The sequence below is a fragment of the Cyclopterus lumpus genome, chromosome 8, assembly GCF_009769545.1.
Source record: "Cyclopterus lumpus isolate fCycLum1 chromosome 8, fCycLum1.pri, whole genome shotgun sequence".
NCBI lineage: Eukaryota > Metazoa > Chordata > Actinopteri > Perciformes > Cyclopteridae > Cyclopterus > Cyclopterus lumpus.
In genome coordinates, this window is record NC_046973.1 from 19,368,588 (window position 1) to 19,384,420 (window position 15,833).

At 44.0% G+C, this 15,833-nt stretch overlaps 1 protein-coding gene across 3 annotated transcripts in view; it reads right to left on the bottom strand.

Annotated features, from left to right (window-relative positions):
* The window catches only part of cyth1a (cytohesin 1a), a 33,949-nt gene extending 19,046 nt beyond the window's left edge, over window positions 1–14,903 (bottom strand). The window contains exon 1 of one of the 3 annotated variants that reach the window (XM_034538559.1): window positions 14,643–14,903. In XM_034538559.1, coding sequence (XP_034394450.1) covers window positions 14,643–14,661 — 19 coding nt within the window. In that variant the 5' untranslated portion in view covers window positions 14,662–14,903. Of the gene's footprint in view, window positions 1–3,544; window positions 3,817–10,262; window positions 10,461–14,642 lie in introns of those variants that run through there. The other 2 variants (XM_034538560.1, XM_034538558.1) reach the window with 2 other exon arrangements.
* Between the last annotated feature and the right edge of the window lie 930 nt (window positions 14,904–15,833).

The following is a 15,833-nucleotide window of genomic DNA, read 5'->3' on the forward strand; positions in this document are numbered from 1 at the left end:
GCATGAACGGGAGTTGTGAGCAGTACAACCAAAAAAAAAAGGCTTTCTTCTTCTTCTTAAGCTGCTTATTGGAGAAAATAAATGCGAGTCCTCAAGCCGTATTATAAAAGAACATTCTACAATTAAAATAAACAGATATATTATCTCATCTTGTGACCCTGTTGATTTATATTTTTTTAACCACTGCGCTACACAGTTAAACTCATCCCATATTTTGGAGCCCAGTCTCCCACAAAAACAACCGGGTAGTGCGTCATTTACCTGAGCCAGGTCAGGTGTATGCCACACGACTGAGTCATGGGATTCAAACGGCTTTTTTGCTTCCCTGAGAGAACATCAACATCCCATAAACAGTTCCCAGCGAGTGCTGGGTTTAGGAATGCTGGGACCAGAGAATGAGCGTATAGCGAGGCCTGTGAGCCGTACACACAGCTTCATTGTAAAGAAAACATACAGACGGCTTCACAGCATAAACATCCTGCAGCTGCACACACACACACACACGATCCATCCCTATGAACACAAGAGACCAGCTTACTTAAATAATCTCCAGTCTGTTTTATTGGAGTTCATCAACGTTAATTGTTTTAATAGGCCAATGTGGAGGCTTCTCAATGTTTTTCCTCAAAAGCGGAAGTGCTATTTTTACCCACAATGCATGCCTTTGTCCTCCATTCTTATCGGGGCTATCCTAATATCAACATCCTCTCTCGCCACTAAAATACACACACACGATGGGAAAAGCTGGAAGAGCCACCAGTCTGGTTTTTCTCTTTATTTCGGTCTCTGGGTTGAAGGCAGAGAAGTGAAAACACACACACACACCCACACACCCACACCCACACCCACACCCACCCCCCGTGGGATGTCATTTCCTGTGAAGCATGTTGCCAAACTCTCGACTTCCTGTTTGCGAGCTGTTCTCATGGTTCAGAGGAGAGAAAGCTGTAGCCAAACCCCCCCACCCTGTGGGAAGTGTAATAAAATAGCCATTCTTCCGTCTTCGTAGTTGTAATCCTTAAACTCTAAATCACAACATGCCGCGCAGATGATGCAAGCACAACCAGACCCTGACCTGCACCAGAGCTTTTAGTAAGCAAATCAGCCCCAGCTCTCTATGTGAAGTTCCTATCGGGCGCCATTTTGAATTTCTGGGCCTTATCAACAGGACCGATCACAGAGTTTTGTCCTGCATGAAGAAAATGACTCCAGGCGTGCCTTTGCCTGCTGCCAAGAATCCAGCAAGTCACTCAAATAAATGCTGGGAGAAAAATTAACTGCAGGCTAAACTGTGCAAGACAGAAAAAAATAAAGGCAGCAGAAAAACGCGCCACACTCTTTAATGCGACCCAAAGTTAAAGTTCAGGAAGAGTTGATCCATTTGTGGCTTCTCACAGGCCTGCGTGCAACAAGCTTATGAAAGCAAACACAGCCCCCATGCAAAGAACTGTGTTAAACGTAGTGATATTATGAGCTAGTCAGGTAGCAGGCGGTAAGTTTCAAAAGATATTATTATTATATTATCATAAAAGAGAGAAGAACCGCAAAAGGATCATATTTGAGAAGCTTGAATAAGAAAATTATTGGTGTTTTTTCTTAAATTAATGCCTTGAACAATAACTAAATGAAATCTGCCAATCAATCAATTGTTTTTGTATTTGGATAACTCTGCATGATTGTGGCTCAGAAATCAAATCTCATTTAGTTTGATGTCAAATACAAATACAGCTTTGATCTTGAATCATAATTCAACGGTCTTTTAAAATGTTGCATCAACTAAAATATACATTTTCTGATAACACTCTTCCTTCCGGGTTTTCTTTATTATGAAATTATTATTGTTTTGCCTGCTAATGAAACTAAATGCCTTCTTAGGAAAAGTGTCTGGCTTTAGCAACCTGTAGGTGCAATTAGTATCGTTGTTTTTGACATCTTGTAATCTTAAGTGATTATTTCAACCTGCCAGAGTAACTTTTAACTATAACAAAAGGTTACTCAGGTTGCAGTGGTTCAAATACTGTAAGCCATCGCGTCTCTGCCTCCTTTATTGACTGGCATTAATTCTCGCCCTAAAACATTTCAGCAATGCAGCCTGCAACGTGTTGCCGAGCTACCAAACCAGACTCACAGCAACACCTCGCTGACAGGCGCACACAGTAAACACACAAACGTTTGTCCTATTGCATTACAGCCGTTAGTGTGCAGAACGATCACCAGCCTGAGAGGAAAGATGGGTCCGAAAATATGATTATGGGGAGAGGATGACGATCATCAAGCCTTAATGCCAGGCAGGGCACATTGTTCTGGAGGGCCCATTAGAGCTCTCATTAGGGAACCATTAGTGACGACTACTTAAACTTCACAGACATAAGTGGCAGAGACAAATGGACTGGAGGAGAATCGACTGCTCCCCGTCGACACAATGCAGCTGTGTGTGTGCCGGCCGGGATTCACCGAGGCCCGAAGAGTGTGCAAGTTCTCACTCTCCATCAGGGGGACAAAAGAGCACCAGCACATAGCAGGATCAGTCAGTCAGACGTCCACTGTCCTCTAACCTGATTAATAGCGACCGAGGGGCTGCTAATTAAATGCTGGCAGGCTGACCCGAGCCAGAGAGATGAAAGCGCCCTCAACAACAGGTTTAAAAGTCTTGACTTCGAAAAGGCTGCACACTCCGTTTCTATATTTCTGTGGAGCAAAAACCCTCCGTGGTACCAATATAAAAACAGTGACCGCATGTAAAAAGGAATTACAACCATCCTTTTCTCCAATTAAAAACAACAGTGCAGCTTCTATGTGGGGATATTAGGGTGATTTAAAAAAAAACTCGGATGGCATATTCAGAAGGCAGGAATGAACACAACTTCACATGAAGGGCAGGTTCTTGACGTTGGGGGGGTGGGGGTGGGGGGGGGGTCTGCTCTCACACCTGTTGCTCAGCAGTCACTGAGGAGCTTCTCAGGCAAAAGATGGTAAATTGTGTTCAGCATCAAGTGTGAACACATGTGGTTCAGACCTTGAAATCCACATTGATATTTATTTAACTACGGAACAACAATTAAACTGGCCTTTTCTTTTTTTAAATGCATTTAAATCTGTTTTTGTTTAATCTACTATTGCAGACTGAAACTCTATAATGCACTGTGTGTGTGTGTGTGTGTGTGTGTGTGTGTGTGTGTGTGTGTGTGTGTGTGTGTGTGTGTGTGTGTGTGTGTGTGTGTGTGTGTGTGTGTGTGTTGTGGGCTACTTCATGTGTGTTTTCCATGGCAGGGCACGCCGTGTAAAAGTATTTTTAGAACACCACAGGGGGGCTGATAAAATATGCACAAAGTTGAGTCAGTAAATGCTACAAATGTGTAAACAGTGTAAACAAGGCCAAGGCGAGCCAGCAGCACCCAGTGCTCACTCCTGGGATTTACTTCCACACATTCAACCCTCGATACTGCTCATGAAAGTAGGACGACATTTAAAAAACGACAGTCACACGAAGAAGGAACAAAACAAATAAAAAAAAATATTAATTTTTGGGACTGTTTTCACTTACCGACGCCGTCTTCCGATTTTAACACCATGCTTGTCTCCGCCTGGTAGACTCCCGAGTAAAAAATAAATACAATAATAAAAAAGTTTCAATTGATTTTCAGGAGCGTCGAAAAACTTTAACCCGACGCTCTTCTGGACGTTGTAAGCCGAGTTAACGAACACTCTCCGGTCTGGTTTCGTCGGGAGTTGCACGGCGGCTCGGTCCTCGGCGGAGTGGTGAGAAGAGACGGAGGACTTTAACCAACCAACCCTCCGTCAAGACGGGGCTGAATTAAAATCAACGAGCTTCCGGTGAAGCCTTTTCACAATAAAAAAAAAAAAAAACTCACCTAATTTAACGCTTTACTTGAATCTCAAGAATGTGTTTTATTTTTATTTATTTTTAGAGAAAGATAGATTTAAAAAAAAATACATTATGTCAGCGTTACATTGGAGGAGAGTTGCGCTGGTTGTTGTGTTATGCTCAACAACTTTACCTTTTGTGTATTACGCAAACTATCTATTAAAATAAGGCTTCAAATAAAATACTAAAATGGATTCAAGTTGAAGCAAACACATGTGCCTCCTCGTCAAATGCAGCAAGTAAAGTTCATTTAATGTTTGCCTGAATATGATCATAACTTTAGGCTCTTATTTATTAAAAAGGAAGGGCTGCTCCCTTTCCGGTAACAGTCTCCTAAATCTGCTGAAATGTTGCTCGTAAAAGAAAAAAAAAAAAAAAAAAAAAAGGTGCAGCAAATGAGCCAGATGACGCGCTGTCTGCCGCTTGCTTACGCACCCTGTTGCCTTTGGCATCTCTCTCTCACACACACACACACACGCACACATGAACACGCACGCGCAGAGTTGAGACAGGGTGAATGGGGGCAGGGAGAGAGAGAGAGCTTGTGATTGACAGACACAGGCACCGCGGTTCACTGCTGCTGATCTTGCGTTTGATTCACCACATCCGCCGAGAGCAGACTCACAAATACAAACTATATCCTTGAGAAAATAGCAACAGCAGCTCGCTGTGGCGAAGACACAACAAACTCTTCCAAAACACCTATTGGAAATTTTAAAAAGCACAGTATTTTTCCAGATGATTCTGACATCAACGCAACAACTCTCTTGGGCCCCAAAATACACTGTTCATATTTGCGGATGTGTCATTAATGGTGAAACCGGTCATCCCGGTGTGACTGAGCATGTTCTAATGTTTGATTTAAGGTTTTTAGTTCCCAGCCTCTGCTCCGAAATATAAAAGCCTCGTCCCCCTTTGGATGTATTACTCTCATCAACACACAGTGTGTTCACACGCTGTGCTTGGCGTGAACAAACGGTGCATCTGATGGCTGTTCTACGGAGACATTTCTTGACTGCATATTTGAGGGGAAACTGTAAGGGCACACAGCAGAGCTGCCCAGCTGTCCACCTCCTTGTTAAAAGTGAATAAATCAGCCTGCTGTGTGTGTACAACACCTGCTGGATTGTGCTGCTGTCAGATGGGAAAGGGCCAAGCCTGTCCCTGCCTGTTGATGAACACTGGAGAGCCAGGAGGAATGCTGCGCTCTCAGACAATAAAAGAGGCCCGGGGATAACGCCGCCTCTCTGTTTTTCTTTCCACCTCTCCACTGATGCACTAGAAGAAGAACAAAAATGTGGCTGGATGTCTCGCTACAACCAACGCAGGAATCAAAAGAACAAGTGCTGCAGGATTCACCACTTTTCTGAAGACCATATTGGCAACTGGCAAAAACACAAGACACCTAAAAAAAAAAGCATAAAAGCACAAACGCATGCCTTGAAAGGCCCGAGTCTGCACGGCCACTTCATCCGAGGGGCTTCAAGCTGTGGCTCATGAATGCCTCAGTTGTGCTGCCCAAACTTAACGACTGACAATGCGGTCTGTGTGAAGTGAACCCCCGTTCACACAAAGTTTCAGTTCATTGTTAACAGTTCATCCATCCCCCCCCCCCCCCCCCCCGGGCACTGCTATAAATCTTCGCTAAAGAACTCAGAACAAGTGAAACCAGAGAGCCGTTTGACCTTTTAAATGAAAAGATCATCAGTTGATATCAACACATTGATGTCGGCAGCTTCCTGGTTCACACAAAGACGTCTAGGACTGAGAGTTGAGAGGTCAAGTTGAAGCCGTATCGTACGAGACGGTGACGCCTGATAGCTGATTATTAGATGTAATGAGATGGAGGAATTCCTCAAAAAAGGACAATGTGTTCTCCTTTATTCAAGTGAACAACAAGTTAAGGTTATAGTAACACATCAAAAGGTTACAAGATATGCAGTCAGCACCTTTCTGATGATTTGATAATACTGGCAGGTGATACTATTATTTTTGCCCTAATCTGTACGATTGTTCCGTCAGGGCATGGATCATGAGCGCATTATGAGGCATGTGTCTCTTCTTGATGTTGTGTTGTGCCTCTTTGTGGTTGTTAGGCACCCCTTTTTTTTGTGCCATTTTGAGTTTCTTTGTTGCTTAATGTCTCTTTCTTAAAGTTGGGGGACTTGGGTGAAATTAATGGTCACAATGTGTGCAGCAGAGGCCGAGATATCCTAACTTTTAGTCCTTTTTTTTTTAGTCCTGTGAGCCAAGCTCCAAAAAAAACACTAGATGTCTCTGTTAGATTCCCCATGTTTAGTGAACCTCCATGTCTTTCAAACTCCAGCCCCCCCCCCCCCCCCCCCCCCCCCCCCGGTTTATAACTTCTATTAAAAATGTGTCCATCATTCGGGTTACTTTCTCAAGGCAGAGAAGACATTAGGATTCCCTGTAATGGGAAATCTTAATTGGGTAAGGGTTAGGATTTGTGACGGGTTGCAGCTGTGTGTGCCTGGAGAAACGCAATTAACGCTCATCAATCATGACTAACTGTAACTGTACAACGAGACCACAAGGCTTTATTATTATCCATATGGCTATAAGGATACAGTGACAGCTCCTGAAGTTACAATAGTACATCTATGTGTTTAAATAGCCTGAAATAGATGGAAGAAAAAAAAAAAATAAGTCTTTAACCATCTTATCAGGAGGGATGCCAAGAGTGACCCCTGCTGATCATCTGCTGTAATTACAATTCAAACTGCAGAAAAAGAAAAAAGGCAAGAAGGAAACTTAATGTAACTAAATCTAGACACACGCATCGCAAAAAGTATGCATAAATGATAAATCCTCGTTAACAACCAGACAATATGACACAATTACGCACACAAATGACTCATATTTACCTCATATCATAACATATAGTCAAGTTAATTCCCAGAAAATAAACATATTGAGAAATAGGAGGTCAGTTCGTGCACACCTGCTTGACACACAACAACAGTCAGTCTGAAAAATGTCTGTGTTACCTTTGAGATTACGACATGCACGGCAGGCTGGAGTTGGATCAATCAATCCTATAATTTTCCAAGTGGGAGGAGTGTGCAGAACTGAGTGAATAATTACTGACATGAGTCATAAATGCAACAATATATAGCTCGCGTGTGTCACTTTTCTTATGTGGCTGCGAGAGTAGAACACCCTGTGGGGGCCAATCACACCTTGCAATTCCAAACATAAAGCTCTATTTGCTTTATTCTATCAGTTTTAGATGGAGCGCGTGAAATGTAGAGAGCTCCTGTCTGGGGCAGGACAGCCTGTCCAGAAGTCACTCTTCCTCGGGCTGGACTCGCAGCATGTCACCCCAACAGGCCTCGGTTAAAACTACAGGCTGACAAAGCATTGTTCAATCTGTAATTCATAATGCATTAGCCTGACGAACAAAGCAAAAAAATAAAACCCCTTCTGTTCAGATGGATTGTGTCCCCGAGGCATGAGAGCTTGACGCGTTGGATGCCAGCGCGTCTACAGTCCACGAATACGAGTCGCAGCACGTCATAAACGTCCCAGATAGTGAAGATACAAAAAAAAAAAAAAGAAGCCAAGAACAAATCCATGCCATTGCAAACAGAGGGATCTTATTTGGCTTACAGAGCAGTGTGGATTTCATGTGCCTCCGTCTTCATACCCACACACACGCCTCTTTGAAGCCGCTCGCTGGCAGAGGCCGTCTCATTACGCATCCAAAGCACGCAGCACTGTGTATATCGCCAGAGGAATACAGCTCACATGAAATGTTATAAATCATCATTATTATGAGAGTCTTTTCATGTAAATGTGCACTAAGCCATATCATCAGTGTGCATCACTTTATCAACGTTCATCAAAGTTGGAGGTTTTAATCCCATAATCGAGTAGAAAAAAGCACTTTCTGATATTCAAATTAGGTATTTTTTTTAAATTTTATTTAAAATTTTGAAAAACTAATACAGACATAAATAGGTCCATGTAATATTTCATAACATTCATAATAGTAAATATAGTAATTACTATTATGCTTATATCATATGCTATCATAACCATCTTATATCATAACCAAGCGATAATGTCAGACACAGAGGTGGTAATGTGTAAATCATGAAGTCTCCTGGTAAAACTATGCTGTGCAAACAGGGCGTTACCCTTTTCTTTTTTGATTTGTAATCACTATCATTGCAGTTCTGTATTCACAGTTTCACAAGTACTGAAAAGGCAATCCGCTGACTTCAGCCTGTATTTGAAGTGATGCCAGTTAGGCTCCGGAAAATTATTTGGGATTCAGCAGCTAAAGTACCTGCCGCAGATATAGAGGGCAATGAAAATCAATGTCATGTTTTACGGCTAGGGGGTGTGGTGTCTGAGACCCAACAAGAGAAACAAGTTATAACTTCAAAATCATGTTTATAAGCAATATTCATAAGATTAAGACACAATAAATTGACTATCAAGCTCACGAAAGGGCCCAGCAGCCCAAATTGTATATTAGGTCGTATAAAGAGTCACTCACGAGCCAAACGGCTTGGGAATCACTCCCATAATCGCGTTAGCGTCAACACTCACTGCCACTACTGTGTCACACTGTGCAACAAGCTGATTTGGCAAATATTCTGGACTCTCTCTGCAGCCGACGGGCTCGTTTGGGCTCCCCAGAGAGTCCAGAAAATCACGACAATGCCCGTGAGCACACCACAGCGCAGAAGGCCCCTCGTGTGAAATCGGCTAAATTGCCATCAGATACGCCATCGGTCCCCCAACTGTTTCCCCGTGAAGATTAACTGGGCCCGTTGAGTCACACTCCCAGTGACTGTGAAAGTAAGACTCACAGAGACATTTAGAGTCTGGAGGAGCGCTGACATCACGCTGGACACGCGCTTAATTCATATAGATGCAAAGTGAGAGCGGCTGAGAGGACTGAAACAATCATAAAGAACTCGGGAAACGAAATGTACACGAGGTCCGGCGGCCAGGGAGAACAGCTCAGTGAGTTGATCAACTTCTCACCCGTGTTTGCGCTTTGTCTATATTTCAGGAGTGATTTAATAATGCTGCCGATACAACTCGAACTAGCTGGACAGCCATTCGGTGAGTCACGCGTGAATCACTCGCATGATTCACGATTAAAAAACAGAAACACCAACGCTGACAGAACACTGACCAATCTCTTCCCACCACAAGGTGTCCAAAATGCAATGGCTGCCGTCACGACATGAGCAGGGTTTAAAAAAAAAAAAAAAAATTATTACAGTCTAAGCAAAAAAAAAACTGACACTTGCAGAGTGTCACATCTAACTAGAAGTTAGTTTTGATCTGCTTAGCAAATATCAGTGAAACCCTGCTAAATAACATTAAAAAAGTCCCCTCTTTTCACGCTCGTCCGTGCTGCTGATTCATGCGTTTTGAAATCCCTGAGACGGCAGCGTTTCCCCTTCGCTACGCACCGAGTCAGCTGATTCACCACAACCCAACAAAGATGCTTTGGTCCCGTCAACACGGTGTCAAACACTCCCAGTAACCTGTGCAGCACCCTGCAGTGGAGTGTCATGCGGTTGCAAGACTTAACTACCAGCCCTAAACAAACAGACGACACACACACACACACACACACACACACACACACACACACACACACACACACACACACACACACACACACACACACACACACACACACACACACACACACACACACACACACACACACACACACACACACACACACACACACACACACATTAGCTCCATCACAATCCAGATCCTGCTAACAGTGTGAGAGGATACATTTGAGAACAGATGGCGAGTATAAAAAAAATAATAATGAGGCCACGGTCTTCTTAGCCAGCTCCACTTCTCCTCCCGTCTGTAATTAAACTGGGAAGGACTGAGAGTTGTGTATCCAGGTTTAAGAGCTGATCCCCAGTAAACACAACCCTGCCATCCTCGTCACCAAAAAGGACCCAGCGACTAGTCACAAGGACGAGAAGAGACATTCTCATGGAGACTGTCGCTCTGTGTGGTCACCTGAGGTTTCAGTGCTGCAATACCACGTATATGGATCTGCTACACGTGTGGATAAGTCACCTTTGGTGACCTGCTGGACGTTAGAGCTGCTCGGTAAGTAATAACTGTAGCGTTGTCTCTCTCCTAACGACAAGAAGCTCACTGTATGTCCGTCCAACTGTTTGTTTTTTTAATCTCTGGTGGTACAAGCACATCGATCAACAGGTTCTTTCGTTTTTATTGACAGCGTGGGAAGTCTTTCACAACTAATGGTAATGACTTTCTTCAAATGATCAATTTTCAGCCAGAGGGCTCAATGTAATGCAACCAGACAACCGCTTCAAAAATGGCGTGCTTTTACCTGGAGGTGGCTGGAGCGGCTTCACAGCTGGACACAAGAACGTCTGAAGGCTGGACACGCAGAGTTCACTCACCGACCCCATGTCTTCAGCGGGTCGTGGATGTGTCCGTGCGTGAAGGCGTGTCTCCGTCGTGTGAACGCTCAACGACTCGGCATAGAGAGAAAATGGGAAGTAGCGGAGGCCCGGGCTCCCCGCTGTGGCTGCTGAGCGTCACTCAGAGCTCCCGACTATTCAGTCCATGCAGATGCTCCGACTGCGAGGTCCGGTCACTCTGCTTGACATAATCCCTCCTCCCCCCCCCACCCAGCTGGACGACTCCTCCACTCCTCCGGATCTCTCAGACTCACCTACCTTCTCTTCCCCCTCGACTTGCCAGGATGCTGAAATCACTTCTGCTTTCTCCCAGTTCCCCTTTTCTGCTGGTGTCTCAGCCACCCTCAATCCTCTATCCTCCTCTGCTCTCTCCCTCTCTCCCTCTCTCTCTCTCTCTCTCCCACACTTGCACTCCCTTCCTACTTTCCATGCTAATTCAAGCAGATATTCTTAGACATAACAAAATGCACACAGATGGAACAGTCCGGTTATATTCTAAAGTGTATATTACTGCAATGTACCCTCAGGACAGATATCAGGTTTTCCAATACTTCTTGTTTTTTGTTGCTGCAACCCCAGTTTGCATGAGAGAAAATGTAGAAAAAAAAAAAAAAAAAGGGAATCAATTAAAGAAGCAATTGAGGAGAAACTTTCCGTGCGCATCAGAACGATGGCGAGTTTCAGCGGCGCCTCGCTCCCTTTGTGCGGGCGCAGTTGTTCGAGTCCCGTCTCGGCCCCGCGTGGCTTTTTAGTTTCTCGTCACATAATTTTTGGCACGTGAAATCAAGATTGCACGGTTGCTTGGCAACGGGGTGGAAGAAATTATTTGCTCCTGGGAAAAAAACGCTGTGCGCCATTTGTTTTTGATTAGTCTTATCTTCATACCTAATGACACGACACGGTCACATGTTTGGGGTCTTGGAGACACACACACACACACACACACACTTGATTTCTTTTGGGATTTTCACACCTCCCGTGAAGCAAAGCAGAAATGTGTACCTCCACTCTTGAACCCCTGCCACTCTGAACTAGTCTCCCTCTCTTTAACACCATCCTCTCTCATTGTGTCATTCATCCATCGTTTCCTCCAGTCCGCTCTCTCTGCCGTCAGGGGTCAGGGGTCATCATGCATGTCACCGACTCAGGCGGTCGATCTGACACGTTCTGCATGGCTAATGACATCACCGCTGATCTAGCTAATCATTGTTCCCAGTTCATTGTACCTCAGAGTGACCCCTGCATGAACTCCATGGCCATTTGATTATGCTGCAGCTGCACATCACCCAGAGGAGCAGCCTCGTCACGGCAGCCCGGCACATGGTGAAGTCAGCACAAATGTTTGTCTTCTCTTTTTTTTTTGTGTACGCATATTCCTCCCATTTGGCTCGGCTCTATGTTACCGCTATGAATAAGTGTCTGAAGTCAACACCTCACTGAGCACATGCAGAGAATAAAGAAGTAAACAGACAGACAGACAGACAGACAGATAGTGATGGTGTAGTAGAGTGTGCTTATTTGCCTATACCTGGTCCTCCCTGATGTCAAGGTCAAAAATATACATCAGTTCATTGCTTTAAGCGTCTTTGAGTGTCTAGAAAAGCGCTATATACATTCAAATGATTATTATTGCTGTAAAATGGAATAATGTCAGTGTATTACATTGAACTGTCAAGTGGCCACGCGTGAGTCCACATAGCAAACTGTAAGTACCCTAAAGAAAGGCAAACTACGCAGAGCAATAACAATACATTTCAATTAATTATGCTCGATATTGCCCCACAAGGTCTTGCGGGTTCGTGCAACCTCAGATTTAATTCCTCTGTGAAATGCACGTAGGTTGAACCACTCGTGTTCAAACATTGTAAGCAGAGAACCATCATCAGCTGCTTTCGGGCCTCCTCTGTGTTTCTGATCACTTGTGTGTTTGTCTTCCAGCAGTCAGGGAGGAAGACAGAGTTCTTCGGTGTGATGAAAGAGTTTCCACACTTGGGTATAAAAGCTACAGAGAGCTTGCTGATCTGTGTTGGTGAAACTCCTACATGGTGTTGGCTGGGTGGAAGCAGAACTAGCATAAATGCTAAATAAATACTCTTCAGAACAAAGCTTAAGAGGCTAAATATGTCTTGAATGCACCAAGTAACATTATCCGATAGCCCATTGTTTTCTTCGGTTGTCTCAGAGCCGCAATAATGATGTAACCCCTTTTTTTTTTTCCATGACAATGATTATTTTTAGACTGACACAAAAGTAAAAAGACTGCAAAAAAAACCTGCAGCACAAGTGCAGATTTGAATTGACTTCGAGGTGACGGATTAAAAAACTTCTCTTATTTCACACTTCTTTTTTTTTTTCTTACAGCAATATGATACGTCTGCATTAATCCACTGAGATGTGGCCTCTGGCAGTTTTTCCACAGAGTGTGCTTTGAACGAGAGAAGAGCTTAGTGCTGGAGTAAACCCGTCCCATCCCATGGATAGAGAGTGACAGTGTACAGTAGGAGGAAAGAAAATCGACATATTACAGGCCAGTAGAAGCAGCTATATTACAAACTGAGAGGCGAGATGACACCCACGACCACAGCAACCACACGTACCTGCCGCTAGTGTGCTGCGCCTGTGAACTGGCACACATTTCCTTTGTGTGCACACATTTCATAATGCGAAGGGAAACTGAGCTGCATTGACAGGTGCAGGAAAATGGCACAAAAAAAGCATGCAAAAAAAAAAAAAAAAAAAAGATAAAACAAAGTCATTTTGACAACGTGGAGCTCAAAGCCTTTGAAGCGAGTCTTGAAACAGAGCAGCACCCAATGAATCCTAAGGCAGCTGGTTTAGGGCTGCAGCACCAACAACATCACAGGAATAGAGTGCAAGAACACAGTCTGGTAATCCGGTCATATATTTTAGAAGGTGACGCTCTACATATGACACTGCAAAGCTGTAAAAAAAAATACACCGATTACACTCAAACGCTGCAAATGCTTAAGTCTGCAATATTAAAAAAGATGGAGGAAACAGAGCCGCGTCAAAATAAAATATTCTTTAAAGTCCGTTTGAGTCGAGTCTTGACAGCCGATGGATTATTTATATCCTCTCTCGCGGTAAAAGAAGAGACAATATGATTTTAATTACACATTCAGATCCACAAGCCGCTGATTTGACTATGGAGGTGTCAGGGACAGTGAGAGTGTTGTTTGAATACAGTTGAAGCGTCTCTCTTTGGCCTCAGATGATTGCATAATCGTGGACTTCAAAAAATATTCTTCCTGAGAGCAGTGCAAACATGCTGCATGTCAGAAATCACTACTGAACGCTGTGTGATGTATATATATATATATATATATATATATATATATATATATATATATATATATATATATATAAATATAAACAACACACAAGGGATTGGCAAGAAAAACATCAGTACAGGATGCATCTTTTATTTAGATTAGATTTTAAGAGATTAAGAGATGTGGGGATCACCAACCCTCCCTTTCTTTCTTTTTTCGAGAAGAGCATCAGTTTTGCAATGAGGCCATTGCTGGTGGTTCTATTTTGAGATGCATTAAGCTCTAAAACTAAACTGCTAAATAATTGAGATGAAGCCTCCATCATCGCCTAAAACTGAGCAATCCACGAGCTCATCTTGGCCTGAGATCATCAGGGGGTGGTCACCCTGTGCATGATGCCAGGACGTTGGACTTCCTGTAAAGGCTTTATGACTTCATGGTGGGTTTCACATGGAAGGCATGTTGTGTCACTGAAAGAGCCGAAAAGCGCCAGATGGCATGGTATAAATAAATCACTTTTCTATCCTAATTACCATACCAGGAACTTAATTCTACCGAGTAGCCATGTGGGTGTCTGCGGTGCCCTTCATGCTGTCAAAGCTGCAGTGTGATGCTTAGTAGTTAAATCACACATATCGTGCATTATCATTTTAAAGCAAACACTGCTGGGCCCACCTGTATCAAGACGTCTTATAAAACCCAACGAGGTCCTTTCCTGTGAAAATACTTCTCAAGCTAATCAACATGTGGAGCCCCGTTACGACTTAACGCCATCATCAAATGTGCAGAGCAGTCTGACAGTCCGAGCAGACAGCAGACAGAGCATCGAGCAGAGCACGAGCACGGTAGACAGCGATGCTAAACACACACGCGCACACGCGCACACACACACACACACACACACACACACACACAGCCTACTGTCATGGGACGACTCACAGGGGGTTCACGAAATGCCAAACAGTCTGCGTAAAGAGTGGGTTGAAGACGTACCGTGATGCTCCCCCTCCATCCTGGTGGTCCTGATGCTGCCGCTGCAGGCGCCGCAGCCCGGGGAGGTCTCTCGCCGAGCGCCCGCAACAATCTTCCCGTTAGCTCCGTTCCCTTTTCCCCCCTCCCCTCCCCTCCCCTCTTCTTCTTCGCATCAACGTCCAGGTCTCAACTTACTCTCCGGGTACTCTAGCTCACTCCAGGGGTGGTACTTTTCGGCGTGTTGCGGTTCCGCCTTTCAGAAAGCTGCCGTTGCGTGTCGGCTGGCTGCTGATGTGCATCCGGAGAAGCCGGTGCACATGTTAGCCCCGCCCACCCCCGATGCAACGCCACTCTGTAACTTCCTCGAAACAAAGAACTTAGACGAACTCTTCCTTTGTGTTTGTAAGACTTATACTGGATGTGTATGTGCTAATAGTGTTGATAATTAACCTGAATATGTGTGTAGAATATCCTACAACTTTGTGGAACACTATTTGTATGCATGCAAACACATTACAATAATACAAATATATATATTTATGAGGTGGGGAAAAAAAAAAAAGTGCTACAATTGTAAGCCAAGCATTTCTGTTTTAAAAAAAAAAAAGTAAAATATTAAAACCCCTCAAATTTCTATTTAAATAATAATATATATATTTAAAGCTCTTTAGACCTGCACACTTTCCTTTCTGGACACTTGGGGGAAGCAAAAGCAAGCTGTGAACACATTTCACCACCTTTGCGGTTGAAGATGCCTTCAGCAGGTTTAGCAACTATGGAGCAACATTACCGTGGAGTCGAGTTTCTGGCCACTGGTGAATTAAAGTCCCAATAATCACTCCATTAGCTCCACTTTTATGGTCTTCACCCACAGCTGAGAGAAATATATGGCTCCACTATGTGTCCATCTGCTGCTGAGCGGATGGTATACAGCAGGTTTTTAGAGACTTTTCACTAAACAACAGCTATATATAATAACAGAGTTTGTGGGACAGACAGCGAAGCAATGAGCTGAAACGCACAATGAAGCTCCGTAAAGCCGAGGGGAGCTGCAGACTCTGTTGATGCTCTGTAGGTGCATCACTTCATGCATCTGGAGAGGTCTCAGACAGATCACCAATAACAAGCCTAAACCCAAGGGCGTAGGTTTGCATATGGTCCAGAGGGACCAGTCACGACCAACGTTTTGGGAAAGACACACTTGTCCCCACC